General features: G+C 38.7%; 3 protein-coding genes across 4 annotated transcripts; 1 reads left to right on the plus strand and 2 right to left on the minus strand.

The window, feature by feature from the left end:
• Positions 1-1074: 1074 nt before the first annotated feature.
• Positions 1075-2519, plus strand: taf13 (TATA-box binding protein associated factor 13). Of its 2 annotated transcripts, none has more exons than XM_036592097.1 (2): positions 1075-1157; positions 1265-2519. In XM_036592097.1, exon 2 carries the CDS (start codon positions 1313-1315, stop codon positions 1685-1687), a length of 375 nt encoding a protein of 124 aa, XP_036447990.1. In that variant the 5' UTR covers positions 1075-1157; positions 1265-1312; the 3' UTR covers positions 1688-2519. The 2 variants fall into 2 exon arrangements, with proteins under 2 accessions (XP_036447990.1, XP_036447989.1); XM_036592096.1 differs by having other exon boundaries at positions 1268-2519.
• Positions 2520-3646: 1127 nt separating this feature from the next.
• Positions 3647-6316, minus strand: tnnc2 (troponin C type 2 (fast)). Its single transcript, XM_036590975.1, has 6 exons — positions 6186-6316; positions 5123-5174; positions 4889-5032; positions 4650-4764; positions 4422-4558; positions 3647-4235 (listed from the first exon to the last, which is right to left on the minus strand). The coding sequence occupies exons 1-6, from the start codon at positions 6186-6188 to the stop codon at positions 4204-4206; spliced, it is 483 nt and encodes a 160-aa protein (XP_036446868.1). The 5' UTR covers positions 6189-6316; the 3' UTR covers positions 3647-4203.
• A 2435-nt stretch (positions 6317-8751) lies between these two features.
• On the minus strand, positions 8752-18348 carry LOC118822113 (troponin C, skeletal muscle). The gene is made up of 6 exons (XM_036590973.1): positions 18080-18348; positions 14943-14997; positions 14399-14542; positions 14079-14193; positions 9145-9281; positions 8752-8815 (listed from the first exon to the last, which is right to left on the minus strand). The coding sequence occupies exons 1-6, from the start codon at positions 18080-18082 to the stop codon at positions 8784-8786; spliced, it is 486 nt and encodes a 161-aa protein (XP_036446866.1). The 5' UTR covers positions 18083-18348; the 3' UTR covers positions 8752-8783.
• Positions 18349-18652: the final 304 nt, after the last annotated feature.

The raw sequence follows: 18652 nt of genomic DNA on the forward strand, positions 1-18652 counted from the left end.
TTAGATAATAAAGCTGTCGTGTAAATTTCTTTAAGCTGAATGAGATGTCTTTTTTTCTGTGTTTTTGTGACTTTGTGTTGATTTAAGAATTTACTGTAGTATATATTGATGGAGACGTTCATACAACACATGCACAATGGATTCAGTGGTACATTGAACAACACTGCCTTTATAAAGAAGCACACATAAAGACCACGGTTGTTGCCACACATTTGTCTCTGAAAATGAGGACACTTGTGATAAAATTCACACTAGCTGTAATACTGTCATTTATACATTTTCAACTCGTATTTAAACTAAATCTAAATTTTTTAGATGACATCAAATAGAAGAACACTGTGAGGGGTGTTCAGCTCTGATCTTGGTGGGTTTTAATCCAGCCCTGATTGGTAACTTTTTGGTACCTTCCCAACTGTGATGATGGACTCCATCTACCAAGTGTGGAGCTAAGTCCCTCTGGTTTAAAGTGTTTTTCATAAAATCAAATAATTCCATGCATGCCTTGATATTCCTTTGCTGTCCCAGTAGACATTTAATATGTATGGAAATCAGCCATGAGAATATGCGCAAAACAAAAGGTGGAGTGACAGACTCATCATTTCATTTCACTGTAGGTTTGTATTGACATATATTGTTAGGCACTAGACAGTTAAAACTATGTCTATCCTTTACTAATATAAAAGCAATAAGCTATAAGGCATTTCACATCCATAGTATGAGAGACTCCTACATGTGCAGTGATGCTTGTTTGAAAACCATAATGTGTTTTATTTTTAGAAAGTGATGAAAGTGAAGCATGATTCTTAAAAATATATGGATAGTAAACACATATGGAAACGATTTAACTTGTTTTCTGTGTACAACTTGATTTGACATCTATACGTGTATAACATATTATGTATTTACTTATTTAATTTTATTGTATATAGTTTGTTTTTGTACGTCTTAAATCAATTTTATGAAGTAATTGATATAATTTGCCGTTTGTTTTTAAAAAGAAAAGTGAATAAATTGAAAACACGTCCAGCTTCCTGTAGGGGGCAGCGGGACGCCAATACAGCTCCAGTCTGTCTTACAGCCCCAGAAGAAGAAACGGAGGCAGCGGTTGTTTGTTTGTGGCCGCTGAAAGGCTCCAGGTTTTGGTGACGTTTCTTCCAGTAAGTCAGATTTTATGAGACCCTGTGTGGCTTCTTTAATATGAATAGAGTATTAACAGTTGAACACATGGGTTTCTGTTTATCTGAGCGCTGTGTTTTGTTGACAGTAGCTGCTGAAAGAACACTTCAGCTGTAGCTCCGTCTCCGGCACAAACATGGCGGAGGAGGACGATGATCCCGGCTTTGATGAAGATTTGGACGATGGAGGAAACGGTGTGGAGTCGGGCCACGGCAGAAGAAAGAGGCTGTTCTCGAAAGAGCTGCGCTGCATGATGTACGGCTTTGGAGACGACCAGAACCCGTACACGGAGTCAGTGGACATCCTGGAGGACCTGGTGATAGAGTTCATCACGGAGATGACCCACAAAGCGATGTCCATCGGCCGCCAGGGCCGCGTTCAGGTCGAGGACATCGTGTTTCTCATTCGCAAAGACCCCAGAAAGTTCGCGAGAGTGAAAGACCTGCTGACCATGAACGAAGAGCTGAAGAGAGCTCGCAAGGCTTTTGATGAGGCGAACTATGGATCCTGAACTCTCAAATACGGTGTAATGGTCGCTTAAACCATAGCAGGGACCAGAATGACTTTTAAAAGGGAATTCCACCGATTTTTCAAAATGTCTGCATAATTCAGTGGTTGAGATGTAAACAGTCAATATCGGGGGATTCATTTTTAGAGAAAGTTGCTGACTCAAATTTCAGTGGTGCTGATAGGAACCAGGGGTCCCGGTGTCTACAATACAAAGATTTTATTTACTGTCCAAAACCACCAGTAAACCTACACGTCTTTTATGACATTTTATATGTAATGTTGACAATGGTTCAATAGGCATATATCTGAAAAATAAGTTTTCTTTGGGGACTAATTTGCCTTAGAACACTGCTTTTGTATCCCTCCACCATGAATAGATTAAATAAATTGACCGTAACATGTTTTGAGCCAAAATTTTATCACAAAACTACTGTAAAACTGTCTCAGACATCAGGCAGCATATTCATAAACATTTCATGTAATAACTTTCTGTGAGGGAGCTTTTAGAGGCATTAAACACTGCAGACGTATGGTTCCTATCACCACCACTGTAAACAGTTCTGACTCGGTAAGTTTCTCTACAATTAAGCATTTTACTCCAAACCACTCTGAATGACCGTTTGCATCTTGACCATTAAAGTATGCAGAAATTTTGAAAAATCGAGTTCCCCTTTAATATCTGTATATTGGTCAGCACATTGCAGATGTGTTTTTTACTTTTCTAGGCTGAAATGTTTAGCAGACTGTAACATCTGTCATATTACTTGAACAGTGCATGTGTCAATCTCTTTTTAAAAGTAACTAAATAAAAATACTGCTGTAAAATGCCAAAAGACGTATTTGTAATTGCTGTTACCGCTGTGTTTCTATTTGATAAGTAATATGCATAATAGGGGTGGGACATTGCAGGACTGCAATACAAAACTGTGACCGTGTACATCTGTTAATTATGCTGCCTAATGCAATTGCATTGTTTGAACACCAAAGTTGGTAAAGTATCAGCCCCTGTCAACAACTCACTCTGGCACTTCACCAGACTTCCAGCTCTCATGTCATTAGAAAGTAGTGCAACAACATATGTAGTCATAGTCATTGTTTTTCTTCTCTTCAGTTTTGTTGAAAATATTGTGGGAAATCCCAGTTGTGGACTGAGTGTATGGTTAACACTTTTGATACATAATTACTAAAATGTGTGTCTGATATTTTTATATATATATATATATATATATATATATATATATATATATATATATATATATATATATATATATATATATATATATATGTATATAGGACACACATTTTAGTAATTATGTATATTTATGCAGTTCTCAGCACTGAAATCATACAACTGAAGTGTGGTTCAGCAAACAAAATGCTTAATATTTCAATAAAGGAATACCAAAATGATGTCAATATAGAGAATAATGAGAGAAAAATATCACAGACCCTTAGCTTGAGACTGACTATGCACCAGTTTCTTACAGGGTTTATTTCACATCAGAACTTTGGGTGAAGTTATAAATATCAAAGTAAGGAGGTCACGTCTCAAACCACATCTAGGCACTTATTCTGTTGTCTTCATGTGCGCATTTGAATAATTTTTCACTCGTCACTAGATTTGCCCAAAGTGCCCAGTATACCCGTCACCACTGAAGCTGAAGGTATCCTGTTGAGTGTAGAATGCCTAAAATTGTTACAGATAGAGTGATGAGGGGTGATTAAAACGTCAATGCAGCAGGTATGTACACGAGGAAGAGTAAAAATTGACCTTCCTTAGGAGAAAAAAGGTATTCTCAAAAATCTAAATGATGCCCATTTTCTGTCCCTTACTGCAGAGACACTTGGCATATAGGCCAAGGTCTAATGTATATAATGAATAATATAAAAAATGAGGATAACCAATAATGTAAATAACCAGTCATCTTAAAACTTACTTGGGTCAATAAGACTTGGGGAAGAAAAAAGAAAAAAATGGCTTTATTGATAAATTCCTCAGAACAAAACCTTACAGATTCGACTAAACAGACCAACTAAACACGAGCATGTATTTTATTTTTTATTCTGTACTTTCAAGCATTTGTTCTTAAATACAGTGAAGTAAGAGTGGTTTTCGCATTGGTCTAAGCAGCGATAACAAGCTGCTGATCTAGTCTAAATCTAGACTAAAACGCCCAGCAACGTGGGGGGTCTACCATGGTATGTGTATTTGATGTAGTGGGCACCATTGTGTGTTGGTGCTGGGAACCACACACACCACAGCATGGCTCTTGCAGGAACATGCGGGTCAAACGTAGCCCAGGATCAGGATCGTTTGCGTGCTGATCCTTGGTAGACCCCACCCGGGTGTCTGTCTGTTGTGTCTGCTGAAGCGGCATAGCTTTGTCAAGATGGAGGGGGAGAGGCAACGGACCAGATGGTGGACAAAACGGAAAGGAGAGGCATAAGTGGGTTTGAGAGGATGGGCTTGAGTCAACAGGGGGTCAAAGGGGAGAGGAATGTCCATGAGTCTCTGTTTTACTGCACATTCTCCATCATCTTGAGGAATTCTGAAAAATAAGAGCATCATAGTCCTCTATTAAAATGGTGCTACCACTATCATTATGTGATGAACTGTACCTCCATTCCAGTATCAGTAAACGAATGTAGAACAGACTATGACTGAGCTCTCACCAGAGCGTACTGTAGACTCCTAACGTTTCAGTGAAATATCATCAGCAGAAAGGCCGTCTTACCATCAAAGTCAAGCATGCCATCTGCGTTCTTGTCTCCGTCTTTCAGCAGCTCATCAATCTCCTCCTCTGTGATGGCCTCACCGGTGCTGCGGATGATCTCAGCGAACTCATCTCTGTCGATGTAGCCATCAGCATTCCTGCAAAACAAAAGGAAGGGTGACATCAGTTGGATACTTGATAACATTCAAAGATCTTTCCAGCCTGGAAGCATCTAGTATGCTGACGTACTTGTCGAAGACACGGAAGCACTCTGCCAACTCTTCCTCGCTCTTGCCAGCCTGGTCCTCCTTTAGGAGCCTCACCATCATGACCAAGAACTCTTCAAAGTCGATGGTACCGCTGCCTGGGATTTTACAAAATGAAGTAAATTTCTCCTCAGAGTTATGGTCCCATCAGCTTCCATGACTTGCTAACATCTTAAATATTGTACCCATTGGGCCTACTTATGTACACAGTTATATCCTTACCATCCTCATCCACCTCCTCAATGATTTCAGCCAACTCCTCTCTGGTTGGATTCTGACCCAACATCCTCATGACAGTACCCAACTCCTTGGTGCTGATGTCACCGCCACCGTCAGTGTCGAACATGTCAAAGGCAGCCTTGAACTCTGTCATAAGATGGGACAAACACTTATTATATAACAATCAAACCCTTCAATAATCATTTAGAACGGACAAATACAAATGTGGCTACTCACCGGCAAGCATCTCCTCGCTCAGATAGGAGCGGGCCTCCTGCTGTGCGTCAGTCTACAAACCCACACAATAGCATTTATTGAAATATACCATAATACATATAGCCTTGCCAAAATTCAGATGATGTGAAATGCTGGCAAGAATAATAGCTTTTCCTTCTATTCATTAAGGAAACTCTGTTTCTTTTCAAGGTTTAACCCTTTAAACTTCTGGGCCCACACTTTAATTCCTCTCATAACTATGTCATTTACCTAATAGTCTCATTATAGTCATAGGATAACGAATAGTAGATACTAATTAACAAGCTTTAAGATTAGTAACTAAATTATAAGCCAAGGAGAATAGCTCCCTTTAGGCCTTTTCCTAGCCACGCACACTGCAGTTGGTGCATTATTGCTATTTTAAGGATCAACAGGTTATCTCTTCAGTCACTGACTCTACATGGCAATTCCGAAATCTAACTCCCGGAATGTGTCGCCTAAGCAAGTAATTTGGTCACACACGCTCTGACCAGCTCTGTATCAAGTGGCAGGTCACCACCCTGCTCTCACCTCACTGAGTTGTTGCCAGTTTGGCTTTACACACCACTACATTACAAGCACAACAGCATACGTATTAAGTATGATTGATCCAATGCACAAACAAAAGCTATTCAATTATTTAGGCCTAAAATTAGCTAGCATGTGTGCTAACAGCTTGCATAAATAGTGAAATCATTTAAATTGCACTGATATCCTACAGACATAGGCCCATGCTCAGTTTCCAATTAAAGAAAAAAACAGTCCAGTCTACTAAATGTCTGCATGCCTTATTTAACGCCCTACTTATCTATAACTTGCACAGGATTCAAGTATTATGGGACATCAGTTAATTTAGGACATGGATGGCTTTTATTCAATGTGTAAGTTCTAATTTAACAAGTCTGGTAACAGTTCTGTGTTTTTCTCATTTAGAGAGAAAATAATAGCAATTAAAAAATGGAATAAATAAGATTTTTTTTTTAAATTCCCAAATTTTCAGATGGCCCAAAACACCCGAATGCATGTTTTTTTCCTAATTTCTTACCATGGTTGTGGTTTAGCTTTCCCCACTATTATCCACCAATCAAGGCCAAAGGAGTGGTCAATCCGCGCGCACCTCAACAGCCAGACTAGACGTCAAGTGAGAGTTCAGACACACTTTAAACGGGTTGGCGAGGACACGCCCCCTCCAGAATTAGAATGCTGCACTTTTAGGGCTCTGAGAAGCTGCTAGCCAATCCAAATCCGCAGTGTGTACAACGGAGGCATCCGTAAGACAGAAGATCTGGGTTTGAAAGGGGAAAATATTCAAGGCCCTAAACTCTTTTAACCACTTAGATAAGTGCTGGAGGGTAGTTGTAGGCTGCCCGTCATAAGCAGTGGGAACAGTGTGGAGAAGCATGAGCCCCAAAACAAAGCATGTTTACTGCAGTTCTCCCTTCATCTGACATAAAAACCTTTGATAACATTCAAACCTGAAAAAAATCCAAGACATGTTGCTGTTGCTCGTGCCTAATAGGAAAATGATAACCACTGGTGTAAAGCGCTGTGCAACAGTACCAACATATCATGCTGTTGGGATAAAACCTCACGTCTCAGTTTTTGTGCTTTTTCATTTGTTGACATTATTTGAAAAAGGCAGTTGCCCTTTATGTTGTATCAGAAATGCAGAAATAGACCAACAGAAATGGTCCAAAATTGCTTGGAAAAAATATTTCTGCATTCACTTCCATTAAAAGTTAAGAACATTTTTCCTTGTCCTGTAAAGTTACCTTTCTGGCGGTAGAGGTTTTGTTCCGACAGCAGCGATATACAAACTGAGAACATTTTCATCTGAGATAAATCCATGAAAGTGAAAGGGAAAATAGTTTAACTCTGCAAGTGTTTTCAATTCAGGTTCACTAGCCCTGCTTTGACCTACTGAAAGTGCTCCAGCAGACACTCAAATATTCTTAAGGCTTATATTACTTATTCCCATGGATATAGGTTAGAAGTCATGTGAATAATGGCCGGAGTAGAATATTCTGTGGGTGAAGATAAACTCAGGGGAGGTGCTCAGATCCATGTCATAAGCAGAGTGAAACAGTAACCCCCAGAGGAAAAGTGCTGTCGTGCAGAACTTCAGTGTGCTCTGAATAGCAAATGATTCCCAGCTACATGTGAGGGTCTCAAGCTTCACCCCACCCTTTGCAAAAAAACAAACCGCAGTGCAGGTAGCTTTGGGCCTGATGAGCCTCAACCTGGCACTCCTTCTATGGCATGCGTTTCCTGAGAGGGGGATCATAAGCAAGTGGATTGGAGAAATGGAAGGAGGGATGATGAGCTGGGGATTTGACAGTTGCAGCCGAAAAGCTAATAGGGTGGGGAAGGGGAGGAGGTAAAGCACTATATACCCAGCAGCAGAAGCACAAGCACCACAAGACCAATGGCACTGTGCTGTAAAACCGAACACTTGTACCTTCATCAAGAACGTTCCTCAACCTAGCATTTGGCTTGTGACACCTCACTATGGCACAGCCCTTCTGGAGATTACGTTTACTGCACTGGCATGGTGCTCCAATCACCGCCCACATCATCTGCCGAAGACATGCAGGGGTGAAAGGATTGTATGGCTAAGTCAACATGAAGAAAAAGCCTGTGTAAAGCAAATCCAAGGTTTTTTTTCCCACCCCTTTTCCATTTTGGACAGCTTTCAACTGTTATGTCTTCACATGATAACACGCAAGGCTTTATGAAGATGCCTGAAAGCCCCTTTACTTCAGGTAAGTATGAAGGAAGACTGCAGTATTATGCTTAGAATAACAGGGAGGAAAACAGAGACTCCGCACAGGATCAAGACCATGATAGTAAAAGGTGAAAGAACCAAAGAAGCATTGAAACTGGACAACGCATGGAGCTGCTCTGGATAGCATGATGGAGTAAACTTTGGTGTCATGAACTGAAGGTGGAGTGAATGAGGTGGGAGGTGCTTTATCACGTGTCTCTCTGGGATGGTTATTAGAAATAAGATGTTCCCCAAGCTCCTGCTGAGAATCCAAACTTATACATGTAAGCTAAACGCTAAGATGGACTTTGGTTTAGATGCATAAAAAAGTTGTGACATAATGAAACAGTGTCATTTAGAAACAGCAATTCATCGTGCAAATACTACGTCACTGAGAGAACACAAAACAAACAGAGCATAAAAATAAATTTCAAGCATGTAATCAATGGATTGAAGGATTTCTTATTTACCATGACAATAAGGCATAAAAGTATATTGAGGCTAGTTTATTTTAGAACACTACAGGGTGGGGCACATAGGGCAAAAGCAGGTCTGAAGGGGTGGTAGATCATTTCTTAAGAAGGAGCTGGGGCACAGGGTGACAGCTGGGGCAAATGGGAGGTGGTTTGGGGAGGGCAGGGGTAGGGTGGCTCTCTCTTAAAAGACTTGGATGGTTATTTATAGATGTTTCTCTAGTCCAACTGCAACAGTTCCAGAAGGATATCACCTCTGGGCCCTTCAATCCATTCCTTATTGTCTATGAGAGACAACTTTTTCAATGACTTTATGACTTTTCCAGGAGGTCAACCTTCTTCCATGTTGTCTCAAAATGTTTGTTAGATCTTTATTTGGGTGATGAAAGGGTGGAATGTAGCATCTTTACTGTACGTTCTCCATCATTTTCAGAAACTCTGGAAAAGCAAGAATAAAGCATTTATTTCAAAACACAACTTAGACTCATAATCTCTGTTTTGCTATATATTTGTAGACATGTTATTGTTAATCATGTTTTACAGTTCCAAGATTCTCTAGATTAATTTAATCTCTAGATTAAAGTGTCTGTATGTTTGTATCTAAAGAGAAAGAAATAGAATAAAAAGCTATCTGTATTCAAGAATGGAAACATGTTGATAATTGAAAGCTATAGCAAAAAATGAATAAATAAAAATAAATAAAAAACAAACAAACTGAGGAATCTGTTAGTCAGTTTATTTATAATTGTGTCTGTTGATAAGTTTACCGTCAAAGTCGATTTTGCCGTCTTTGTTGGTGTCTCCGTCTATCATGAGCTCGTCTATCTCCTCCTCCGTTATTGGCTCGCCAGTGGAGCGCAAGATGTCACCAAACTCCTCTCGGTCAATGAAGCCATCTCCATTCCTGTATATTTGGACCACAAATGGACAGCAGTCAAAAACTCTCTCTTTGTTCTTGTCTTCGCTGGTAAGAATACATGCAAGTGAAGTATTCCAACAGAATGAAACAACAATGTCGTAGAAACTCTAATGTATTCATGCAGCACTGCTTCTCCATTTGTGTTCTCCATACTGTTTCTTCTAAGAGATAAGAACAGAATGTATAATCATATAACTTGGCACACACACATATGCATATACACATATGCATAGCTAATTGGCTAAAAACAAAAAACTGTATGTGTTTTTGACCAAGTAGGAAGATGCATTCCATTTAAAAAGAGAAAACTTTGCATTATCTTTCTGATTTTCTACAGCAAACAGGTTTTGGGCAGTAAGACTAACATTACTGCTGTAAGTGCTAATTGGCTGGTGAGCTGATCAGCTCATGAAGCGATTTACTCAGAGAATGTGTAGAGAGCCACTCAGTAACATCTTCCAGATTTGTCAAACACTAGAGGGCGCTCCCATGCGAGTCCAAAATGAATGAATTAGTATGGAGCACTTGAACAAAATCATAGTTTAGAAAAGCTTAATCATTTTTATACAGAAGAATGCATTTTTTCCTGAACACAGAACAACACAAAACATTTTAACACCGCTGTTATAATTTTTTAGCTCTTTTGAACTCCAGTTATGACACCAGTGAGCATGAAAGTGAGCTTCACCCAGCCAATGAGCTGATCAGCTCACTAACCCGTCCAAAGCCTGTTTTGCTGTAGAAAAAATACAGATAAGTTTTCTTTGCTTTTTTAATGAAACACATCCTTCTACTTTCTAACATTAAAGGAATGTCATGGATAAGTGGTTAGACACTATTTAAATATTTTAGCCGTTTAGTTCCGTTCACCCCCTTTCATGTAAGACTGGCTAGCAGGCGCCACCTGGTGTTTTGCAGTCATGTTTTTGATATAATGTGAGAAATAAGAAGTGGTCAGGTTCCCCTTAAATCGGTGGATTCACTCTCACTGACGTCATATACGTACATCTGGCACTGTTAGAAAGTCCTATAACTGGAGTTCAAAAGCGCTCAGAAATATGACTGCAGTGTTGAAAGGTTTTATGCTGTTCTGTGATCAGAAATTTTTTTTTTCTTCTATAAAAATTATTAAGCATTTACAATGTATGATTTTCCCCAAAATCTCCATTTCATTTTGTATTTGCTTGAGGGCGGCACTCTAGCATTTAACCAACCCATAAGACATTACTAGCGGCAGTTCTCCTCACTACACACTGTCTGCCCTCAGCCCTCCCACTTCCCACATTCTTGGGACCGTATAACTGAAGCCAGAATACTGATAATCAACATAACAGAGAACATTTTTAAGTTACAGATTTTTGGTGAATGCTTGAAAACCCCTATTTATAATTCACATAATAACCAGAGTACATTGTTGAACTGTTTTATTATGCTTGCAATTGTACAAAATCATTTTGAACCTGAAACTGGATTTTGAACATTATACAGAAAGACCTATGGGAAGAACTTTGTGCCATATAGAACTACAGAATCTAACTTTTCAGACACACAAAACTTTTTAATAAATTTCTTTTCAGTAGTAAACGCAGAGGGGACACATGAGACTCTAGTTGTCAGTACTGTGTGAAGCATTTGGCAAATTTGATCATTGCTGAAGGCCAAGTTTAATGAATAGGCAGCAAATGAACAAGCAGGGATTAAAAGGGGCCTCTTGTGAGTCTTTAATCAAGTGCTATTTCCTATAATTGAATTCTGGGTAACCATGGCTAAGAACCTACAGATAATTGGTCTTAATGAACTGCATGTTGGATAAACATGTTTCTGCACATTGTTGATTTCCTTACAAACATGTCAGGCTCTGATAGCACTATATTAGACCTCCTTGATGTTTATCTCTGTGTTTGTTTGCGATATAATAATATAATAATAATCTTAATTTATATATCACTTATGGCAGCTCAAAGTGCTTGACAAATGATAAAGCTTATTAAACAGTAATAAAAAAATCTACATACAATAATATAGAAATATATGTAAAGCATTAATAATTCACAAAAATGAAATATATTGTTTACTCAGCGTAGGTCAGAGCAGTACAAAGCATGTATTCATATTAAAGTGCCCTCTCTTGCTCTGACTTTCTCATCTAATTATATTAAGCTAGTGATGTGGAGATGATATCACTGTGGAAGGTTTGTCATGTGATAGGTGCTCTGTATGTTCACTATGTATAGTGTTTTTCAGAACTCACTCTCCAGTGGATGTTGAGGGGGTGGTGTCATTTTATACTAATCTCTAAATTGTTTTCTGAAGAAGTGTCCATTACCAAAATGAAATTATCAACACAGTGAAGTATATGAAGTGCTAGTACAAAGCCACACGCCTTAATGGGACCATATAGTTCAACTAGATGTTTGCCTCTGGTTTGGATTATATCTTAAAGGAGATTTTTCTAAATTACTAGATATTTCAGTCATTGAGATGAGAGTAAACAAAGTCAATCAGATGATTTTGATTAGATTGGATTAGGTTGAGTAGATTGATTCATTGTTGAGAAATTTGCTGACTTCTTACATGATGTCTTTACAGTGGTGGTGATAGTAACCAGGGGTCAGATGTCTACAGTGCAAATATAACTTTTATTTAATGTCTAAAATGACAAGTGAAGCTACACCTGTCCTCTGAGTTTCTATATATATTGTTCATAATGGAGAAATAGAGGTAAATCTGAATCTTTCTTTGGGTACTATTTTGTCTTAGAACATCCTGCATGTACCTCTCCACCATGAACACATTTAAAAAAAATATAATACTTCTCTTTCTCGTCATCAGGCAGCATATTCATGACCATTTAACGTAGTGACTTTCAGCAAGGGAGCTTTTAGAGGCATTAAACTTTTCAGACACCTGGTTCCTATCACCACCGCTGTGAACAACTCTGACTTGGTAAGTTTCCTTTGAGCAGAGAATTTCATGTCAAACCACCCTGAATGACTTTGTGAATTACTTCTTCAGTATGGCTGAATCCAGTCTGGAAGCCAAACCTGATAAGAGGAGCTCAGAGACAGAAACCATATGCATGTAAATTTGCCCACTTGCTAAGCATATAATGATTCAGTGTTATAGCTGTGTTAGAGTTAGATAATAAAAGAATACATGTAATGGGATTTCGTGAGAGTTTATCACTCCCCATAGTGTATTGTACATGGGAAAAGAGAAATTCAGCTCAACTTGGATCCAGTTTTAAGTTAACATCTCCCTTTGGGGGCCAGCATGCAGTGGTGAGTGTGAACTCTCATGAAAGAAAAACAACTGACAACAAAGTATTTACCGTGACAGTGATACGAACTTATAAGTGAAGTATCCAAGTTAAGCAACATTTCCCTCTGTTTCATGTTGCTGTTGCTATTGTTAGGAGAGAGGTCTGGATTTTCATTGGAATGTTGTAAGTTAGACATTAAAAATAGAGTTGGGGTGAAATGTTTTAGCGTGTCACAGTAATACCACGTAATTCCTGGGAGTGCAGCATGAAGGGTAGGTTACTCTGCAGGACAAAACAGGAATGTAAAGCTGAAAGAGCACAATATTTTTTATTCCAGAATATGCATGCCTTACTAGAATACCTGAAATGACAAAAATGCTCAGGCGTTTTTCAAAATGCACGTTAGCACCCAGAGCACAGACAGTTCCACATGACTAACAATATTATAAATTTATCCTGCTGAAATGATTCACCGTTGTCTTTACCTTGAAAGACAATATTTAGTTTTTGTTTTTTTTTTTTTTGAAAAAGAGGACACTGCAGGCGGTGGGAGTGGGGGTGTCGGTGGAAGGACTGTAAAAAGCAAATTATCCTCTTGGAATTATAAGGCTCTGTCTGACATTTCAAAGTTTTTAAAACTTTATGAAACATGTTCTAAGTTTTAAGTCTCAAAGTCTCAAAGTTAATTAAATAGTGAACATTGGACTTGATGGGGTCTTAATCACAATATAAACATTAATTTCATTCATTCATCCATCTTTACTTGTTCTTCTTTTTTCCAAAATAAGACATTTCAGTGCATTAGAATCAACATTTCTGATATAAAAAAAACCTCACACTGTCTATATACTGATCAATGGTTCCTACCTAAAACTGACCTCTACACTGGACAAAATATTTAGCACTTATACTTCATCTATCATCTATCTATCGATGCTTCTTTGAAGAAAAAGATGGTTTATCTTAAAACAAGAAATAAAAGGCCTAAACAATAAATAAATAATAAACATTCATGTCATAATAATGTCATAGAAAGAATTTTACTTTCTGATACATGTTGACACTCTGTTATACACTAATGTACACTAACTGTATGGTTTAAAATGAATTATGAAAAAATTCCATGAAAATTCATGTTCTTTTCATGTTTTGCCAGATAGAACCTAAGGGGACGAAATGTCAGCTTGAAATCAAAGCCCACCAAAATCAAAGCCAAATCCCAGCCATGTTAAGCAATTTAGATATTCCAGCCAGTTCTACTTTGTCGGTCTTTAAAAAATAGGACATTTCCTGGTAAAAGGGGACGCACGGTCACCCTACTTGAATAAATTATATAACCTTAAAGCACCAGCAATCCAAAACTAATGGAAAGTAATCAGAATACATTACTAACTGAACTAATCCTATGGATTAGGTTAGATATTTATATTTTGTATGATGTTTTTTTAACAGGTAATCAGTAATCTGTACCAGAATACATTTTTAAAGTGACCCTCCCCAACCATGAGCCGGTTACATACTTGTCAAAGATGCGGAAGCATTCAGACAGCTCATCCTCACTCTTGCCAGCCTGATCCTCCTTTAGCTGCTGCACCATCATGACCAAGAACTCCTCAAAGTCAATGGTGCCGCTGCCTGAGTCAAACACATCACATCTTCACATCATGCTGATATCAGATGAAACTGAATGGGAGTAATTATCAAATGTATGTATCCATGTAGGATATAAGGACACACAGCTGGCATCTGCGCTGCACAAGACCAGAAGATAATCATGTCCGACAGACAACAAAGGAGTTTCAGGGACATAGTTTTGTATAGCTTTCACTGCAAATCATACCATCTTCATCAACCTCTTCAATGATGGCGTCCAGCTCCTCTCTGCTTGGATTCTGGCCCAGCATCCTCATCACAGTGCCCAACTCCTTGGTGCTGATGTCACCACCACCATCAGTGTCGAACATGTCGAAGGCGGCCTTGAACTCTACAGTAAGAAATGAACAGTAAAGCATTAGAAAATGAGTACATTTGGTGCGCTCTACAAGTCTTGTGCATTACATGCTTGTTTTTACAAGATAATCCTACTTATAGTTATTTTTAATCCTTTTAGTTTTTGTGAGCAAAGTTCCCTGACAGTGAGAAAGACTCTAATCCTATTCTGAGCCATGTTTATTCACTTGCGCATGTTATTCACACAGTTTGCCGAGTTTATATGCATGGAATGTGCCGTTTAGGCTAATCTTGTCAAAGCCCATATTAACAATGTGAATCCTCCATCTTTTTCCGCTCCAGTTATGCTCTTAATCAATCATGCAGTTGGACTTTGAGCTAATAAATTGAGCATAATGGACAATCACTGTCCATTGCCATGCTAATACACTCACCAGCAATCATCTCCTCACTCAGGAAGGAGCGGGCATCAATCTGGGCATCGGTAGGCTGAGGAGGTAGCAACAGAATGAAAATAACTGAAAAAGGTACAATGACCTCAGGTGAAGGTTAACTTGCAGTCAAGCTGCACAGTGGAACCAAGTCTCATTAGAATATTAATGTGATGTACTGTGGGTGAGCAACATGGACAGGATGTTCAAAATTTCTCATTGTTAATCAGACTCTAAGGGCATCTCCTAACTGGAGCTCATTACCTTTAGCTGTTACACCTTGGTCAGTGCTTTACTACAGAAAGAATCTACAGGAGCATAAGTAAAACTATGAACCAGTGTGCAAAATTATTTGGGGGTCCCGTTGGCTGGCTACTGCAACATTGGCAACTCTTCTTTTGGAAATGCTCTTTTCTAGTTTAGCAATGCACTCTTCCCCACACAAATTGAGATCTTACACAACTTCTCTTTTGTCTTCGGTTTGAGAAAATTCACACTTTCCACCAGTCTCTTATGAAACTGGGCAAGTTTTCAGATTTACAAACATAATAGAGCATATTGTAAAGTGGTATCCTGGGCATAGTTACAGTTGCTAGGGAATGAAGGACCAACTGGGTGAACCAATTTGCTACAGCGCCACCCTGAGGCAGAGCAGTCCTGCAGCTCTATTTAGTTTAGAATATCAAAGACAGAAGCTCGCTGATTGTAGGTGAAGCAGCTATAAAAGCGACCTTTCCCTGTATTTGTATATTAGCGCATGTTTTTCCCTAATGAACAGCATAACTTCATAACCAGTTTATTTTCAGGGACCCCCACAGAATTTTGATTTTGAGACATTCAGGGGGTCCAAGAGGTTAATTAGGAAGTCCCGGACCCCCTGTATGTACTGAACTAAACTATCTAAATAAGTAAAAGTAAAGAGTCGCTTATTCTAAGCTAAAAGATTTCCAATTTAGAGTAGGTTATTCTAAAGTAAAGAACTTGTTAACGTTTTAGCCTTATATGTGATATTATCTTCCCTTCCTAATAAACACGCACACAGCCAACATTACAATCTACTACCTTAACAAGCTGTAAACGTAAATTTAAACCTGAATCTAAACCAATGCAAATGATCAAGGTTGATTTTCATCACTGGATGTGTTCTGAGGTTAGAAACAGTCAGGAATATAGAAGTGGAATAAAATAAAATAAAAATAATATTTAATTAATATATCTGCACCACAGAACAACAAGGAAGAAAGCATGTTTCATAAATAAGTGAATCCAATAACTAAAGACATGGGCCAAGGTGGATTATCTACTATTTGTAGAAAGACTATTATATATAGTGCTAAACAAAAGTTTAAGGTACCTAAGAATATTGTATATAAAAATCTGTTTATCTGGCCAGTAAGTGTTTATTGGGTCAGTAAATCACTAATGTTAGAATAATTACAAATAACATTAATACAATAAGTAGTGATTTTGTGTTAATGTGTTCATTTGACCATTTCTGTCTCCTCAGAGCAGCTCAGTATTATTTGTAGTTATCATTCAACACCTAGTTTGGTTAAATCAGTCCTTCACTGTATTAAATCAAGTGTGCTGGTGAAGAAATTTAACAAATCTATGCGTCAGTTGAAGGCCTCGTGGAGAATTTCTGTTACTTTTTTACTACATTAATATTTGCATTTATTCAGTTGTTATACAGTATATACACTTGTACAAAAAAAAATGGTTTGAAACAGTGTGCTTAGTTGCCTAAGCCTTTTTCACCAAACTGTACGTTGCTATAACAACAAAACATTATGTTGTGTGAACATAGTGTAGTAAATGATCCACAATAATAATAAAATCTTGTTACATTAAAAAAGATTTTTCCTTCCTCTATAAAGTTAACCTTTCCGAGATACAGGGTTTTGTTACGACAGTTTAAAGTTGGAACAGTGTGTGCAGTTTCACCCTTCTTTCTAAATGTTGATGCTAACTTTGCGCTCCCCCCGCCAGTTTCTTATTTAAACCCTCTGAGGGTCCCATGTGCAACAAGACTGAGAAACCGTAAACAGACCCGGGATGAAAAAAGCCGGAGATCCTAACACTTGAGCACATGCTCCAGCTGTGTATTCAGGGCACTAATATAGCTCTAATTAATACCTCCAGGAGCCCCAGAGTGTCACAGAAGGAGGCTGGAATTAAGATAATGCTCCTTCCTCTCATATGTCCTCTTGTCCATCATCTCCGCAATTCACAGCACAAATGCCAGAGGATACTCTTTCTCCCACCTCCTCGCTTTCTCTCTCTCCTTCTCAGTGTGGGCCGGCGTAAACGTCACTATTAAATAAAAAAACTTTGCTCTTATCAACGAAGAGCCGGCATTGACAATCCCTTTCTAAAAGGCTGCCAATGACAAACATCTAGTTCGTTGATGTTTTCAGTCGATTGAATCGTCAAGGCCACTGATGCAGCAATCTATAGAATATGTTTCAAAACTTATCCAATGTGATTTACTACTCTGTTAAAGCTTTAGTGTTACTGGATAAAACTGAATATGTTTTTAACAGTTCCCCACCCTAGACTGAGAAAGGGGTTATAAAGCAAACAAACACTGTTGTACATCACTCAGAAAACCTGATGCGAATGTTCACAGTATCCAATGTCACCGCGCCGCCTCCTGACCTCCCTCATACACCAGCTCTAGTAAATTTCACCCAACTGCTGTACACAGACAAACATTAGCATCACAAGAAACATCACTGAAATATTAGAATAACCCTCAGAAAACAGCTATTTTATAATTACAAGGTGTAATTACACCTTCCATGGCCAGCCTCATTCACTTAACACTGATTTGAACACTCTTACACTAACAGCCTAATTAATAATAGCACAAGAAGGAGAAGAAACCTCCATCACTACACCAATCAGCCATTGTTTGCTCAAAAACCAACTTGACAAACAACTGTAAAATCTTTTGCGTTCCACAATCTTAACAATTCACATCTTATGCAACAGACTTTAGTATGATTCATCTGTTCTATATTCAAATTCAGCATCTTCAGAGTGGTCTGAACAGAAAAATCCTCCTGGTAACAGCACAAAAAGCTCCTCTTCCATTTATATGAACTCCCCATCAATGAACTGCAGACAAGCGCTCTTACCATATTGAAGGCCGGTCAGAGTGATCACAGTGTGCTTGAAAGGAACAAGACAAAAGATCAGGATCTTTGTGTCCCACAAGTGTCCGGATAAGAGAGGGGCTGCACGCTCCTCCAATAAGTATCCCCTCGTTAAGTCTATCTTTTTCTGAAAAAGTTCAGGATTGGGTTAGAACTTCTAGTCTGGGGATGTACTGACCAATGCCAGCACTAGTTGCATCAAAGATACCACCCCTCGCTAGCATCCCATTTTAATACATTACCTCCCTTGAGAACCTTCCATTGCCCCATATTTAGATAAAGGACAAGACTAGCACCCCCAATGCCATTTATCAAGAAAAATTGAGGGGAGGGGGGGCACGAAGGGGTTATTTTAGCAGAGGATAAACAGGGATTCCAGTAGCTGATGGACACTAGCCATCACACACACATATGTACGCAATGCAATGGGAGAAGGGTAAGATTTGTAGCATTACACACATGCTTGTGTTTCTTCTGCCAATCACTCCATCTGTCTGCTCTCACTGGCTACTTCTGCTCGACTTCCACAGCTGTTGAATAAAGCCTTGAAGTAAG

The sequence above is a fragment of the Colossoma macropomum genome, unplaced genomic scaffold (assembly GCF_904425465.1).
Source record: "Colossoma macropomum unplaced genomic scaffold, Colossoma_macropomum, whole genome shotgun sequence".
Taxonomy (NCBI): domain Eukaryota; kingdom Metazoa; phylum Chordata; class Actinopteri; order Characiformes; family Serrasalmidae; genus Colossoma; species Colossoma macropomum.